The sequence below is a fragment of the Punica granatum genome, chromosome 3 (assembly GCF_007655135.1).
Source record: "Punica granatum isolate Tunisia-2019 chromosome 3, ASM765513v2, whole genome shotgun sequence".
Classification (NCBI taxonomy): domain Eukaryota; kingdom Viridiplantae; phylum Streptophyta; class Magnoliopsida; order Myrtales; family Lythraceae; genus Punica; species Punica granatum.
Window position 1 is genome coordinate 35488959 of NC_045129.1, and position 17651 is coordinate 35506609.

Here is a 17651-nt window from a genome sequence, read left to right on the forward strand (position 1 = left end):
TGCATAGATCAATTGGATCGCGCCACCTCACTGCATGTCGGATTATTTGTCGGTGAATTTCAATAAGAGTCTGATTATTTGATAAGAAATTTATTATTAGTGAAAGTATGAGTTACTTACTAAATGACAAAAAAAAAACTTAATTCTTTTATGAGATGGACCATTATTTTTTGGGAAATTTATTATCTATATATATATATATATATATATATATATATAAACAAGATATAAGGTGGGCTCGGTCAGATAAACTAAAAGAAAGCTTCGTTTCTTAATAGAATTTTCTCAATTTTTTAAATTTTTTAATAGAAGTATTTTTAAATATTTAAAATATATAAATATAGATTTTGTGGGACCCTTCATTATTTCCTTGATTTTAAAACAAATAATTAGATTTTGTGAAATAATTCGTTGTCTTCATTAATGAGGATATGTGTACATGTAGAGGACCAAGCCTCAGGATCATCACGGGAAGAATCCGAAGAAAGAAGGAAACCTCCAACAACTGTCTAATATACGGAAATAATAATATATACAATACTCTCATAATACAAATTAGAATATATTTTTAAAATTTTGTATGATATGTTATAAATAAGAGTATTATCCACGTAAATAAACAATGCTTATTCAGTTCTTAAAGAATACCATTGCCACACGTGTACTTTCAAAAAATGCGTCTACCACTAAAGATGAGTTGTTCATATGTTATTGTTTCACTTGAAATTCTTTCCTATATGCAATTAAATTTATACAATTAGATGTTGTGCTTTGAATTTCTTTTTTCTTTCATTCCTATGGATTTATGAATCTCTTTTCAACTAAATATCCAGCAAGCGGGGATATGATAATTCGTTGCATCATTCTTTTCAGGTGGTTCGGTAATGAAACGTTTTTTTTTTTGTTACTAATTAGGGAATTGATTAGTGGAATCTATCTTTATCTTTACGATGTTGAAAAACTTTATAAAGATAAACTAACTTCCGAGAAGAATCATTGTTCTTAAATTTTGATTTTTAAAACTCGAATTCTCTTTTTAGATTGATTATGGTGATTTAGATATCTTAAAATAATCTAATTTATACTTTTATTATATATATATATATAGTTTATATTATTGGATCATCTCAGCTCGAGGTTACCACCATATTGTCCAAGCTTTGTTGTTCCTTTAAAGGTTTGGCTAGATATGCCTTTTGATGAGGGTTTTTTCCATTTTTGGTAATCTTCAGTATGATATCATACATTTATGGAACTATATATTAGTACCATATTTTGTTGTCAGTATTAAACTCTTCAGTTTTTCTACCCGTGTCATGCTGAAAGGAATTTTCTCGATTTTTTGGATATTTTTAAAATAAAAAATATTTTTTAAATTTTTTATATAAATATAGATTTGTGAGACAATTCATTAATTTTTTCGATTTTTTTAGGTTTCTTTAGAAAAAGAATTTTTAAAATATTTAAAAGATATATATATATATATATTTATTGGATGGATCGTTTATTTCTCGGGTTTTGAGTTTCTCTATAAAACGAACTTTTTTATTTTTTAAAACATAAGGTATTTATTGGACTGGTCTATTTTTCGTTTTTGCATTTATAACACATGATTTTATAATAAAAATAGAAAAAGAAATCGCATTTTATCCCGTGCAATGCACGGACTCCACGATTAGTTTTAAATAGAGTTAAATGCACTTTACCTCCCGACCTACAATGAGAGTTTGGGTTTGTCCCCTCACCTTCAAAATTTTGAAGAATGCCTCCCGTCCTTACTGAAAAATAAGCAAGATGCTCCCTCAATCAATTTCCAATCAAAATTCCAACAAAAAAAAGGAGCACATCCACTTACATGTCAAAATAAAAGGGTAAAATTATCTCACACCACCATTTCTTGCTCGTTCCTCGTACTTTGTCTTGCACAGTGATAGCAACACAGTGAGAATAATTAATTATTAAATAACACACCAACAATTCCCCATTTTCTGCTCCCCCGAAATGGAGCAGAAGTTGTCTGATCCATGTTCAGATTCGATAAGAAATGGAACTCGTTGGAAACAATAAAACTCCGACGTCTGTCGGGTTTTGGAAAACAGAAAACAATTGAATTGCTTAACAATTACATCAAATCGCAGATTGAAAGAGGGGGAAATATGACAAATTCAGCAGATTGAATAGGAAAATGGGTCGCCTCTGGAAGATGGGTCGCCACTGTCTACATTGGAGCCTGGAAGAAGACCGTCGGGGAGAGGAGACCATTACCGTTGGGAGATGGGTCGCGGCTACTTGACATGCGAGTGGCATGTGCTTTTTTTATTGCCGAAATTTTGATCGGAAATTGATTGAGGGGGCATCGTATTTATTTTCAGGTAACGTCGGGAGGTGTTCTGCAAAAATTTAAAGGTTAGGGGGCAAACCCAAATTCTCCTCATAGGTTGGGAGGTAAAGTGAATTTAACTCTTTAAATATAACAAGGCTCTTGTTAAATAACAAATTCTCATACTAAATAATAAAAATAGTCATTTTTTTAGACCATTAAAAAGCACACTTTTAATGAGTTTCCTTACCCTATACACTCCCAACATCCATTTACTTGTAGCATATGCACATACACACGCTAGTCCCCAAAAACATATTGTCTTAAGAAGCACCATAGTCACATCCCCTAAGTAACCACAAACCACATAAAACCATAATTGTCAGAGCTCTTACACATATTTTTTGCTACGATAATTAACATATTCAAAAATGCCTTTTAGAATATGTGTAAGTCTTAAAATGATCATTATGCATACCTTTTAGCAGATATAACAAGCATTCTAATACATTGTCTAGGTAACCAATAAGAGCATCGAGAATGAGATGCTTTTGCCAGTTGCAAGCCCAGTCCGCAACCTACCAAACATCACTTTACCATAAAAAACAAGGAGATATCATTTTTTTGGGAAAAATATATGTCATAACACGATTTTTTACTTTTGTATTAATTTTATTACAACATTATAAAATTACAGTATATAATTCATCGGTTAAAGTGTAATATCAATTATAGTACAACATTTTACTTTTGTGTCAATTTTATTATAATTTTTTAAAATTACACTACGTTGCACATCGATTAGTGTGTAGTGTCAATTATGTTATAACGTCAAATTTTTCATAAAAATTAAATGGATGTGGCACACTCGTAGATGAATAGTGGGCTAAACTCTTGCCATATACGAAATAACCCAAGCTCTTGCCAGTTTCTCTCTTCACACGTCTCATAGTAGAAACCGAATAAAAGTTTGCATTTCATTTGACATGTATGAGTTTTTCATTTCTTTCTAACAATTTTTCATCCGTCGTTCACTATATAAATGATTTTTTTTCATTCTATTGATGCCGTTGTTACTTTCAAAAAGATTAATTTTGTATGCGAAAAGGCTGGAATGAGATTCAGATATTGATAGTGTGAGAGTCATATGGGTAAAAGAACACTGAGCGAGCCAAAATATGAGTTATTTCGCATATACTAAGAGTATGAGTGCACTATTCATCCACTATGTGCCCCACATCAGCTTTCCGTTTAATATTCACAAAAAATTTAATATCAGACTATAATTGAAATTATACTTCAAACGTATATTATAATGTAATTATAAAAGTTTGTGATGAAATTACGCAAAAGCAAAATATTGTGAGATATATTTTTTCATTTTTTAACTAATTTCTTTCTTTTACATGTCTTTGCCACGTTGAAATTTTAAATAAAAAATTAATAGAAATAGAAATAAAGATCCTCTGTTTAAGCCAAAAGCCCGGGAGAGCTTTCTCCTTCCTTCGTCCCCAAAAATCCCTCTCTAGGGTTTATCATTCATCATCTAAAATTGGACTGATCCGTATCTTCAATGGCGTCTTCTCCTTTCTCGTTGACCAGCTCCACTGTTCTCCCTCCTTTCCCTGCCCCAAAGACTCCCTTCCTACTTCACCGGCCCTGCTTCGGTGCTCCCCCACACTCAAAGCCCTTCCTCCGTGGAACTCTATGTGTCGCTCGTCTCGGGTTCAGGCCCGACCAGGAGACTGCGGAATATGCGATTCGGGAGCTGTTCAGCAGAGCGGAGGGCTTGATTTACACTGTCGCCGATGCTGCCGTGTCGGCCTCTGACACTGTCGTGGATACTACTAGTGCCGCCAAACAGAACAATGACTGGCTTTCCGGTATTGCCAATTACATGGAGGCTGTGCTTAAGGTGCGTTTTCACTCTGATCAGCTAAGAAACTGCAAAGTTTTGCTTACAACCCGTTTTGAGGAATATGAAAAGAGAAGCTTTCTGAGGTAACGAACGTCAACATCGGATTGTCAGATGCTATGAAGGCAATAATAACACGAAACTTCCATTTTATAGCCAAGAAATGACTTGTTCCGAAGTTGCGGGATGTGCTTTGAATGGTGCAAATTCGTCGAATTTCGATAATTGGGAAACACTCGTTTTTCCATTTCTTAATTTTGTGGCTATGTGCGAAATTACGCGAACGTCTTGATTGCAGGTTCTAAAGGACGGGTTTTCCACTTTACACGTGCCTTACGCTTATGGATTCGCGATCATTCTTCTGACGGTTCTTGTTAAGGCTGCAACGTTTCCTTTGACAAAGAAACAGGTCTCCCTTTACTTAGAAAGCAGAAAGCTTTGGGGCTTGTTGCTTTTGAAAGTGTGGCATGAAAGACTTGGGAAAATTCTGCTTGCCTGATGGGTACCTTTTCCATTTTTTTGTTATCTTCAGGTGGAATCTGCAATGGCCATGCGGTCTTTGCAACCTCAGATAAAGGCAATTCAGCAGCGGTATGCAGGAGATCAGGTAAAATTCATTTAGCTCTTCTTGGATTACGTGGACCAATGAAGTTAGTTCGAGAATGATTTAGTAATCTAGTCTGCTTTGTCTTGATGCATTCACCTCTATTTGTCTCCAGGAGAGAATCCAGCTTGAGACTGCTCGACTGTATAAACTAGCTGGAATAAATCCTCTTGCTGGTAATGCTGCCATGCTTCTCGGAAACTGCTACAATAAATGTCCTGTATTGATTATAATATATATCTGGAAGAGAACCTATTCACTTCACATTGTTTTTAAATGCCTATAACTAATAAAATTGGAGTTTTAGTGCTGTGATCAAAATAGCTATAATTATATTTTGTGTGTTGGCATTTTCCGGCGTGTAGTAATGTTAGGTTGGTTGTAAAAGATAGGCTGGGGGTTGAAGTGGGACAAGGGTATGAAGATAGGAATGATTCAAGTGATTGTGCATTCTCATTTTTAGGCCTAATTCTTCTTCTTGCTGTTATAGCTCATCTCTTCATTGTTCTGCTTCTTCAGGTTGCTTGCCCACCCTTGCCACTATACCTGTATGGATTGGGCTTTATCGAGCACTTTCAAATGTGGCAGATGAGGTTTGGAAACTTTCCTTATTGCTGAAACTTTTTTTTTTCCCTTTTTAATCCTTTGGTTTTTAGATTCAAATTTGATGGCGTATTGTTCTATTTATTAAGGGGCTCCTTACAGAAGGTTTCTTCTGGATACCTTCCCTGGCTGGCCCAACAACAATTGCAGCTCGACAAAATGGCAGTGGCATTTCTTGGCTTTTTCCTTTTGTGGTAAGTACATCGGGAGTTGGTTCTTCCTACTCAGCCTGACAAAATATTTTCTTTAATTGCACTTTATCCAGAGATGAGCCATGTGAATAAATTTCTTCTGCAGTATGTAGCCATCCGGCGAATGAATATACTACATGCCTTTTCTTAATTGCTCAAATTGTTTTCAGGATGGTCATCCACCTCTTGGGTGGTCGGATACCTTGGCATATCTTGTGTTACCTCTGTTGCTGGTAATTTCACAATACATATCTGTGCAGATAATGCAGTCATTTCAGCCTCAGGTCAGTCAATTTTCAGCTCTAGCCTCATTAGGCTCAAACTCTCCATTTGATACTTCTGGCTCCTTTTGCGTTGTGTGACATGCTTTTAGTTGCGTGATGTTAGCAATGATTGGTTAGAAGATTGTTGGGAAGAATTCAGGATTTATCTCGTCTTGTGGTTCAGCTGTGTGCTTAAAGAATGCACCCTATAATGTCCATCAAGAAATCTTTTTTATGTTAATTAAGATATAGGTGTCCTCTATGTGTCTCAGTTTCTAAACTTTTTAGGATACATTTATTTTGGTGCCGATATATCTTTTGCTACTTAATGGCATTCTTTTGTTGCCAACTGGTATCATTTTCATTTTTCCTCAGTTCTATGTATTGCGTAGTTGTTTGCTTATGATTGGAAGTAGTGGCTTTTTTAGTTTTAAGATTGCTCGTAACTTATCTCATGATTTTCAGAGTAATGATCCAAACATGAAGAATTCTCAAGCAATAACCAAGTTCCTTCCTGTGTTGATTGGCTACTTCGCTCTATCTGTTCCTTCCGGTTTAAGTCTTTATTGGTAGGTGAATATGACAGACCTTTAAATTTTAGCATGACTTGATCACAAATGATGAACCTCTTCTTTACTTATATACCTTTTATTTCATTAGTTTGTTCTAGACGTTTAAATAATCTCTATGCAGGTTCACAAACAATATTTTGAGCACAGCACAGCAAGTGTGGCTTCAAAGGTTAGGCGGCGCCAAAAACCCGTTGGCACAATCTGCTGAAACTATCATCAAACAAGAAGAAGAACGAGTTCAGAAGACTGGTTCTGATTTAACTGCTGCTAGAATGGAACCAGTGAAAGAAAAGTTGATTGCTGAGGGTCCACGTCCCGGTGAAAGGTGGAGATTATTCTTTTACCTTTAAGTACTGCATCGATGCAATCATGCTTATCTTTCAGTGCCTAAGTGGTTCATATCTTTCAGATTTAAGCAAATAAAGGAACAAGAGGAAAGGCAGAAACGTGAAAGGGAACAACAAAAGAAACCAGCAGAGGAAACGGTTCTATCCAATGAAAGGAACGAGGAAGACAGAACTTTAAGATCTGGGTCGGTGAATGGAGCGATTGATGAACATAAGACCGAATTCAATACTCGTGATTCCTCAAATGGTGGGGTTGCAGTGAATGGTGGGCTTTCCAATCCTGTTTCGAAGGAAGAACAGAAAGAGCAGTCCGTCCAGTTAGAAAGCAGTGACGCTTCAACGAGCCACGAGGCTCAAGGGGTCAACGATAGGAACCAGTCGTGAAGGTTCGAGTCTCTGCTCTTGTTATGTTATCTGCAAACTGCTGTTACATAGTTTTGCTCATTAGTTGTATCCGTGGACTTGACTTTGCAGTTGCAGACAGGGAGATATACTCAAAACCTTCACGAAGAATCGCCATCATGGCAAAGGGCAATTTTCCATGGAAGTTGATCGAGTGAGGAGTTATCGATCAAAAGATACACATATACAATCCATCAAAAGTGAAGAAGAGCACCTTAACTTAAGCACGATGTATGATCAGTATAGCCTCAATCATGGAAAACCGAGACGGCTTCATTGACCATGCCAGCCTTCCTATGAGCTGCAGGCTGCGGATGGTGAGATACAATGATTTTGTTCAAGTGGGTGTAAATTGTTTTTGAGTGGGAAAGGATTTGGGCCTTTCATATACACGGCGACTATCTTGTATCCATTGTATATTCGTTACAATAATGAATGGGGAAGGAATTAGCCCTTGTTAGCCAGTGAAAGGATGAAATCAACCCCGTCTCACTTTCACTTTGCCTCAAACCTGACTACTGGTTTTTCCACTATTGATCGATCCGCGAGATGATTGATAGGCGAAAATTTGCACCAAACTGGACCAGTTGCAATCGTAGAAGTCGTTGCGCGGAGTTTATACCATAACACCAAATCTAAACTGATTAATACCATTTATACTACAGGTAAGTCAGTAGTACAGACACGGAATAGGATGCAGCATGTACCGTCTTAACCGACACTAGGAGGGCACGCATGTCCATTTACATACATACATGACATTATACGGACCACTACCATGACATATCTTCTAGGAGGATGCAAACATGTACGGGATTAACAGACAGGGGCATATATCAGATTAGTTCCAACCCCAAAAAGAGCAGGTGGCAAGGAGGAGCCCCCCCGCGCAATCAAAATGTCGGGAGTCGATAAGTAGAAAATTGATCTTATCGTCATACTACGTACCATACCAAGAGATATAGGAGGACCAGTACTACGGATAAAGGAGCACATCTCGGCGGAAACGAACTTTTTTTTATTTTAGCAATTAAATCACAAACTACCGATTTGATAACAACGTTAATACATCGTCAATTTCTCTATTAATTTTAATCAGAATTGCTGAGGTATACATGACGATACCACGTGGTACATTGTGATTGACCGAGTGGGTTCTACATTTTTCACTTTGAGAAAGGTAGAATTGTGCGTAAAGAATGTATCGTGAAAAAAGAATGTTTCATGAAAATTTTCCCGCGATCAAAATGTCCTGAACTTGCATTAATTATATATATATATTTGTCATCAACTTGCATTCATCAAACGAACGATATATGCACTTACTGGAAAAGTACTCCTAATTGAAAAGGTTAAATTCCATACACGAACAGGTTTAAGTATTAGTTTCCTAGGAGCGATGTCCATTTTACATATACGTACACTATGGTCCACCTCCATATATCTCCTAGGAAGACAACATATACACATTACATATATATGTTCGGGAGAGCGATCAGTTCCAACCCCAAAAAGGAGTAGGTAGCATAGAGGTGCAAACCTGCATACGGCCGCGATCAAAATGTTGGGAGTCGATAAGTAGGAAGCGGATATTGTTGTCATACTACGACACCGAGTCCTTTTACGTGCACTGATTAAGGAGCATGTCCCAGAGAAAAATGAACTGTCGGGGGATGCCCCGACCTCTGTCAGCTCCAAGCAGAAGTCCTCATGGTGCCCCGGGTCGCCCGGGTCGAGGTGTCTCCACGGGAAATACAGACAACGCTAGCCGACAACGGATGAGATACATAAAGGAAAGACGAGCAGCGACACGGGATATTACATCCTGGGAAGGAATCCCGCTGGAACCAACCGCTAGGGTATTGCAGGATAGCTTCATCATAGAGACGACGCAGGGGTCGTTGGGCCGCAAGCTCATCTGCCACGTCACGAATGACCACATTCCTTCCCAAGGTCAGGATGCTCTCTCAAGCTGCACGTTTACGACTACCGGGAGTCTCCATGGCCGCAGGGGGTGAAGGGACGAAAGAGGACTGCATGGGAGTATATGGACTTGGGAATGGTGGTGGTGGACCATGAAGGATAGGGGCCATTTGGGTAATATTTGCGTAGGGGCCGGTGGGGTAAAGGCTGCGGAAGGGATAGCAGGGTCCCAGGTAAAACTGTGGCCAATGTGAAGCGGCAGTGAGGCGGCGAACAGGAATAGGGTTTTGTATGGGCTGGACAGACAGAGCCGTGACTGTAACGGGGTAGTGGGCCACCGGAGATGTCGTGGACGGACAAGGAGGAGTCCGAGGTGACTGCACAGATGGTGAGGTCAGGGGGCGAACGAAGGGGTGACCGGTAGAACGTGGAACCCATCCTGATGTAGGCGCAGGTCTGGTTAGGGTAGTTGATGTGCCAGTAGAGGTCCCTGGCACTACTGACAGGGGGGTGGCGGCGCCACCTTTTGAGGTGAGCACTGCCATCGTTGGCATCGATGTATAGGTAGTAGTCCCGGGGATGATAACGAATTCGGCACCAATTGCCCGAGCTCTTGCTCCCCATCGAGCGCAAGGCTTCGTCGATCACCGAGCAGTAGTCCGACTCATGGCCATATAACCCGTAGTATTCACAGGGGACACCAATCTTGAACCCCGCAACCACTTCATGCAGCTGCTGGCCCTCCGCCAGGCCTATCGCAGGGAGCACCGGGGCCTCCAGATTCAGCTCAACACGCGCTTGAGGATGAGGAACCTCGACCCCCATCCTTGCCGGGTCTGCCGCACGGATTTCATGTCGATAACCCACCCGTGACAGTGGAACAGGTTGCGAGATGCATGGACAACTTCTTCTGCTCGATCCAACAAGGAACCCGGGTGAAGTCGCAGTTGGGAGTGCCAATGGGGGGACGCCACTGCCTGACCACGAGAACCACGGCGTTGATGTTATGGGGCCCGTTGAGCAGTACCTCTTCCGCATGGCGCGGGGAGGCAAACTCGAAAGTTGACACTCCATCGGGGCCGCGAGTGCATTGCAGAGGGACGGGGGGAGGAGAGACCTGAAACAACCTCCTCAGGCACCTGAGGATCATCATCATCGATGAATAGGCCGAGTAGTCTTCGGTCCCAACCCTCGTCCGGGAGGACCTGGAATAGAGTCATCAGCAGAGGGCTGCCGAGGAGGAGCTCCCGGAGCCATGACGGGAAAGAACAGATCGGGGATGAAGTTGATAGAGATGGGAAGTGAAGTGAACAGGAGGCAGAAGAAGCAGCAGCAGCAGCTTTAAGCTTTGAAAATGGCGGCAAACAACCATTAAAGGACAGGGGTTCCATGTGGACGGACAGGTGCAAGTGAAAGACGAGTACGAGGAAAGGGATGAAGACAAGAGTTGGATCCATTGGCTGCTTCGGCCACGTGGCAGTGGTGCTGGTGGGCCCGACCGCATAGTAAACTCTTCCTGTTGATTGGGCTAAGATTGCTGGCCCAATTCATGGAGATCGCCCCTGTAAAAACAATATAAAGAAAGCCTATATTTTTGGGTTGGTTCTATGATACATTGGGTTGAAATTATGTGTATGATATATGCAAGTAAAATAACTTGCATTTTTTGGTGTGCATTTGGTATTTGGAAGTCTAATGGCTCTTATTAATCTGGATCGAGTTTGATCGATTCACTAAGAAGGAAAATTTTCATAACATAAATTTTCTTCAGTCACAAAACTCAAATCTGAATAACTTGTATTTTCAAATAAATTATTTAACTTACTTTATCCGTAACTTACTAGAAAACTTGAAGTCCATGTATGGTAGAGTTGTCATATATTTCCATTTAGTATGACAATATTTTATATATATAGACGACTTGCGTACACGTAACTGTGAGTAAACCTACTCTTATAGAAATAATAGTAACAATTTTAATTACGTTAATAATTTAAGGAGATGTTTATATATATTCACCAACTCAGTAATGACTCGTGGAGTGAGACTCCAGTTTCTTTAAAAAAAAAAAAACAGGGATATGGCAAAAAAGAAAATAAAAAGAAATACTTCCATACGATTTTACCTCATCGCGCATCACATTACTAGAGAAAATATCGATCATATTTAAAAGAGCATTTATCATGATTAATTGTTACAATTATTATTAATTAGAGTTTTGAAAGGAAGAGTGTTTGACTAATTTACGAGATAATTATATATTATAATTAATATAAAGATGCGTATGTTAATAGTCACAATTTTTTTTTTGCCCGGGGCGGGGGGGTTAATATAATCACAATGTTATGGGTAATATGTCAATTGTAATGCTTCTCCTTTCTGTTTCTTCAATTTAATAATGTTTTTATGGTTTTATACCTTGTAATATTTGAAAAAAAATTCAAAAGTGATGATATAACACAAACAAACAAGTACTGACTTAAAAACTAGTTCAAGTAAAGTTTCCTAAAAACTCATGAAACTAGCTATAAGATTTTTCGAACCTGTGTAATTTATTTTAGTTATTAGTGATTTACTATGCAATTGGGTTTCGACCAGCAAATTCACTTAAAAAACAGTAATTTACTAGAATTTAAATAATTTATCTCAGCCAATTTTACGTGATATGCATAATTTACTTGAAATACGTATAATTTACTTCATATTGAATAACTTTGTACCTCTTTAAGTTATTTATTTTGCATATATATGGTGCAGTTATTCTAATTATCCAGCGAATACGAAAAAATATAGCCTCGGTCGACCCACAGGTAGGATACCTCAAGAATATAAGCAATTAATTCATATACACATAGTGACCATCTTTAGTTTGGAGACACTGCTAGATCGACCGAACGAAATGAGAAATGATACGATGATCATATTAAAGAAGTGCCAAATAGAATGGCCGCAAAGGTAGAAACGATTAATTGTATAATGAAACAATTCTATTATTTCTTCCTTGTCACGCATCTATATATAATATATAATGCCGCAAGATGATAGAAAGGATAAATATTGTTACTTCATTTGGATGTATAACGTTGCTCGAATTTTATTAGATAACGAAACCCCTAGCTCATCTTTGAGCGACCTTCACATGAACCTTTTAATTAATTATGAAATCATTTCAAGAAAAATATCGATTACTCATTTAAGAAGATGAATATCACTCTCGAATTTCTAATTCACTCCAATATTAAATTGATGCCCTACTCATCCGTCTATTCTTTTTTAGGGTTTTAATATCATTGATATTAGATAAAATTATTTAAATGTTTCGCGGGGCATAAATTACATGTGAAATCAAAATATTTGTAAATATATAATAATTAAAATTTTTGAATAATTAAACTCTATACATAATTCATATTTTTTTACTGAATAATTGACATTAATGTGATAGAAAACAAAAAAAAATGTCAAAAGAAGAATTTACGAATAAAAATATAATGCATGTTTTAAAATGAGATGTAATTTTAAAAATATTAAGTGAACCACAAAATGCATAGAATAAATTTATATGTAATTTTAAATAATTACCCGAATTTGGATTTAAATAATTTTTTAATTTGATTTTGCTAATAATATTAATAAAATGATTCTTTTTAAATGAATAAAGTATGTTTTTATGTAAATAAAGTACTTAATTTTGATTTGAATAATTTTATTCATTTCATTTAATCGTCAATTTAGAAATTAGTAAAAACCTAATTGTATAATAATAAACTAATTAATATTTCAAAGATCATATATACAATAAAATATATTATTTTTTAATGAGTAATAATCTCGGACAACACGCGAGTGAAATGACTGGTCATTTAATTATAATGGGAGAAGGTTTGCAATATGAATATGTATGATAATTTATTAGTAACATGATTAAAGGAAAAAAAAACTCTGGGACTGGAAATTTTTCGTTCTCTTTTATCTCGGTAGTTGGTATCCTCTCTTAGATGATATACACACATACGAATACAAACATATATATCTAATTATACACATACATATATATATATATATATATACATACATGCAAGGCTGCACATTAGTCCAAATCAACTATATCGACGTCTTTTAATTGGTGTCCTTTCTTTCGCCTTTTTGGTATGGGTCCATCTAAACTGTTCACTCTGATTTGTGATCTTTGAACACTATACCCATATGCATCCAATTCCCATTATAAGTCCTAGCTAGTGCATATACACATATTAAACACATATATGACACAGTCGCCCTCTCGGGCGAACCTCCCCCTTCCCCATCTTCTCCCTCTTTCCCTCCCAAGTAGAAACCCTAGAAAAGCAGCCTCCTCACCGGCGCGTTTGGCGCCACCTCCCCCACGGATGGCAGGCCCACTGTACTCCCGCCCGTTTAAAATCAGTTTTTTGTGGCTTGTCCTTTTGTTGTTGATTTTGGACAGGTTGGCTAACGGTCACTGATTTGAACTGATTAAGTAACCACTTGTTGCTTAGCTGCTATAGTTTCCTTAGTTTGATTGTCTTGGGGTTAGGCTATTAGGGTTAGGTTGATTAAGATCTGTCTGCATTTATAATCTGTGATGGCATCTTACGCTCAAATACCAATCCACTTTCTTTCGTGAAAGTGGAATTTTTCCGTGATTAAGGACTAAGCTGGGGATCCCCTCTCGGTGTTTATTGGGGTCCGTGGTGAAATTGTACAGACATGTCGTGATCAAGATTAACGGTTTCAAGACGTAATTTTCAATTGTACTCGTTTTATTTTCATGTGGTTCTTCATATTATTTCCTTTGTAAATTATCCAAAGGATAAACTGTTATATCCAACTCTTATGATATTCGGTTGGGCATTTTTCCTTGTATTCTTTTTTGCAGTGAGTATATAAAAAATCCTCGTGAGTCATGACCATTTCATACCTTATAATTACACAATATAAAACACGTAGATTTTGCAGCTCTATCCATCATGCGTTGCACATCAATATAGATGACTTCGAGAAAAGCCATGTGTAAAGAAAGTATCATGTAGATATCCCGCGATCGAAATGTTATGAACTCAAACTCATTAAATGGTCGACGCACATCACAGGTGAACTACTAAAGTTCAACTTTCCTACGAACTGTCATTAGTTCATTTCTGCAGGTGAAAAAGGTTAAATATGCGTAGACGCTACAAAATTAGTGCGAGTTGATGTACAGAAATTAATTCTTTGATTATATTAACATATAGTGATACAAAAACTGACACACACATTCACTTGATCCCGAACATCTCAAATCATAAATAATAATTAAGTGATTAATTCTTTTTGGTTTTTATGATTTCAATTGCATTAAAGAATTGATCAATGGGAACTACGATACAAGAATCTCATAAGCTACCCCTCCTCCCAATTAATTATATAATAAAAAGCTTCCATTTTACAAATCGTCCCCAATTTTTATTCATAATAATATTATAATTATCATATGATGACGTATAAATAAAAGTAATAATCTCCCATGCATGATTGATTGTCATATTCAAAGCATGATCATAAGCATCGTGAACAGGCGCCCACAAATAATCACATGCCTCGTGGAAAAAGATATCACCATTATGCACCGTATATAATTTCCATATTAATTGAGATTATTGTTAAGTGGAATATTTTAGTAAAATTGCCTCATGGAAACAACAAGTTAATCGATCATCATTTACTCTTAATTATAACTTTAGACCAAAACTAGCTTTTTTATTTTATTTTCTTTCCTGGGATGTGCACCTCGATTTTAGGATGTCGAATCGACCTCAACTATTCCAATTTGAACTAAGTCAGTCCACTGAGGATAAAACTTTCACAATCGTGAATTTTCTTCATTCAAATGAGTCGAACTTGAAACCTTAAAGAGAATCGATGTCAAACTACCTAAACCAATGCATGTTGGTAACTTGTAGTTTTTTTTTCTAATGTTCTTAAAATTTGAGTATGCTCGAACTAGATAGTATCGAAACATACACTGAAAAAAATGTGAGCTTAAAAAAAAAAAAACAGATGTGTGTTTTCGGTGCTATGATGAAGAAATTCTATTCGACGATTTTTTTTTCATGCTAATGACATTGTAATTGCGGGCATAGCATGTTGTAATTATTTTCTGTTTTAAATTCTTCCAGCAAACAATTAATGTACTGTATCGCTCATCATGCGTGAGATCCAGCACTAATAAAAGGACTTAATGAATATAATCGACAAAGATTTTGAAACAAATTACAACATCATTGTAGAGGTTTAAGGCCAGTGTCGGGGCTGCTGGATCATGCATTTGCAGTCCTTAATGTGGACCACTAGTATATATCCTCAAGCTGAGTTTGATTAATCCAAATTCGAATTATGCCAACTTAAGAGGTAAAATTCTCTCATTCGTGAATGTTTTTCATTCACAAGACTCGAATACATTTACAGTTTTTAATATGCGTCTTTCTTTCTATGATCCGTAATTTCTATTTTTTTAAGATTGGAATACGAAAATTGAGATCGATCCACTGTCATAAATCATCTGAAAAATCTCTTGTTCATCTAGGTACTAGGTACTGAAGAATCTCTTGTTTCTGTCGATCCACTGTCATTAACCTGAGACGAAATTCCGAAAATTATCTTCTTCAAATTTTCGGTAAAATCAATCCGTTCCGCATATCCCCACCTTGCTGAGTATAGGGCTTTGATTTTCCTTTTATCTTTTTAATAGTCCCGACTAAATTTAGGTTCGAGTAGATTCGGCTATTTGAGGGGTAAAACTCTCTTGATTTGCAATTTTTCTCCATTCATAAGATTTTACGTCGAAATTTTATTTAAAGAGAAGAGACGCCGGACTCCATCAATCCATATTAGTAACGGCTTTGATTTTGGTCTCCACATCTGGTGAAGCAGAGATATATGATTGCTCACTGAAAAGTGGGGGAAGCATGAAGTTCCCTGCCCAGCTTCACATGGACATAAATTATTATCAATTTGTTTCTCAGTTACAACACAAAAACCAGCACCGAGAAGAGAATTATATTTACCGGATACTTTGAAAATTAACCGTTCCTTTATATTTGTATGCCGTGAAATTATTATCATTCTTCTAATGCGGGATCTCACACAAAAAAGTTAATTCAACGATTTGCAAAAGAATCAAGATGTATAGTTTCTCAAAGGGACCAATGGAGCTCCCGATGTCAAAAACTCTTATTGCCTTCTCAATTTCCGGGTGGCATTGGAAAGGTAAAGAGGTCCGCTTCCTTCCATGGCTGACTGCAATGATTTGAGGTAACCTTGTAATCCAGAAAAGAGACACATTGATTGGGAGACATATATATGTCCCACGACTCAATACTTTACCTTGGAAAAATGACCCCGTTTTTCCCTCTTTCTCGGCATAACCGTGGAACGGTACCATTTACACAGTACATTTTAGGTTCATGATTCTCACTTATAATTAAAAATATGTATATATACACAAAATACCTCATCGCTATCCGCGTGATCACATTTCGATCGAACCTTTTGTTATTGATGTGTTGCATTGTCGCGAGATAAGATGGAGAAATGGTATATATATCTCCCATGGCCAGTAGAGCACGTACGATAAGGGGGCCAGCATTAGGAAAGAACACAGGCGACAAGGAGAAATTCTTGATTAGGTGATTTTTGATAAATTAAATATTTAAAAATGAAGCACTTTATTAATTAAGGGATGAAATGTATAGAAGGTGGGGATGAATAATAAATATCAGAAAAATTTTGTAAGGAGTAAATGGAATCGATAAGTAAAAAATGACGTATTTCATAATATTAAAATATTCTACTTATTTCATTAAATAATTTTATACTAATAATTGAGTAATTTAGACTATCATTTCTGGACTTTCTCTATTTCTTTCATTCACTTTCCCTTATAACTACGTAACTAACTTTAAAGCATTTGAGTTGAAACTAACACAGCCTCAGGTAACTATAGGATCAGTAAATTTCATTATCTTTCTTGGTAACTGATTTCATTTTTAATTGCCTGAGCAGTTCATTCACTTAATATTCGTTTTATTTTTTTTTTAAATATGTATAACCGACATGTGGATTCTTTCATAAATGTCTATTTTCATGTGAAAAGTCCTTTTTCTTAAATATTCTTTGACTTTTCTGTCCCAACGTCATTTTCTTGGATGCGATATGAAGCAAGACCCCGTTTTAGTGAATTGCGCTTGCATTTTGATTTTTGAATTGGATCATAATTCAATTTAACTTAATTTTATGAAATGACTGTAAATATTAACAGATATATGAACGGGTAAGAATATATATATATATATATATGTGAAATTAGATTTAAAATTTATTATAAAAATGATTAGAAAAAATTTTAAAAAAATTATTATTAAATGGAGAATAAGACAAAACATTAATAATTGCAGCGTTGAATATGAGAAAAAAATAAAATTGAATTGGATAAAGTATAATTTTTTATTGAAA

At 36.6% G+C, this 17651-nt stretch overlaps 1 protein-coding gene across 1 annotated transcript; it reads left to right on the forward strand.

Moving 5' to 3' along the window:
• The first annotated feature begins 3779 nt into the window (after positions 1-3779).
• Positions 3780-7687, forward strand: LOC116201621 (ALBINO3-like protein 1, chloroplastic). Its single transcript, XM_031532904.1, has 11 exons — positions 3780-4235; positions 4534-4644; positions 4768-4842; positions 4955-5015; positions 5359-5432; positions 5532-5636; positions 5804-5917; positions 6362-6465; positions 6590-6793; positions 6878-7201; positions 7290-7687. Exons 1-10 carry the CDS (start codon positions 3894-3896, stop codon positions 7197-7199), a joined length of 1512 nt encoding a protein of 503 aa, XP_031388764.1. The 5' UTR covers positions 3780-3893; the 3' UTR covers positions 7200-7201; positions 7290-7687.
• Positions 7688-17651: the final 9964 nt, after the last annotated feature.

Bases quoted from the DNA above. Each gene is read 5' to 3' on its own strand.
- LOC116201621 (XM_031532904.1), top strand. From the start codon at position 3,894: ATGGCGTCTTCTCCTTTCTCGTTGACCAGCTCCACTGTTCTCCCTCCT. The intron at 6,466-6,589 runs GTAGGTGAATAT...ATCTCTATGCAG, and splicing joins TCCGGTTTAAGTCTTTATTG to GTTCACAAACAATATTTTGA. The intron at 6,794-6,877 runs GTGGAGATTATT...CATATCTTTCAG, and splicing joins GGTCCACGTCCCGGTGAAAG to ATTTAAGCAAATAAAGGAAC.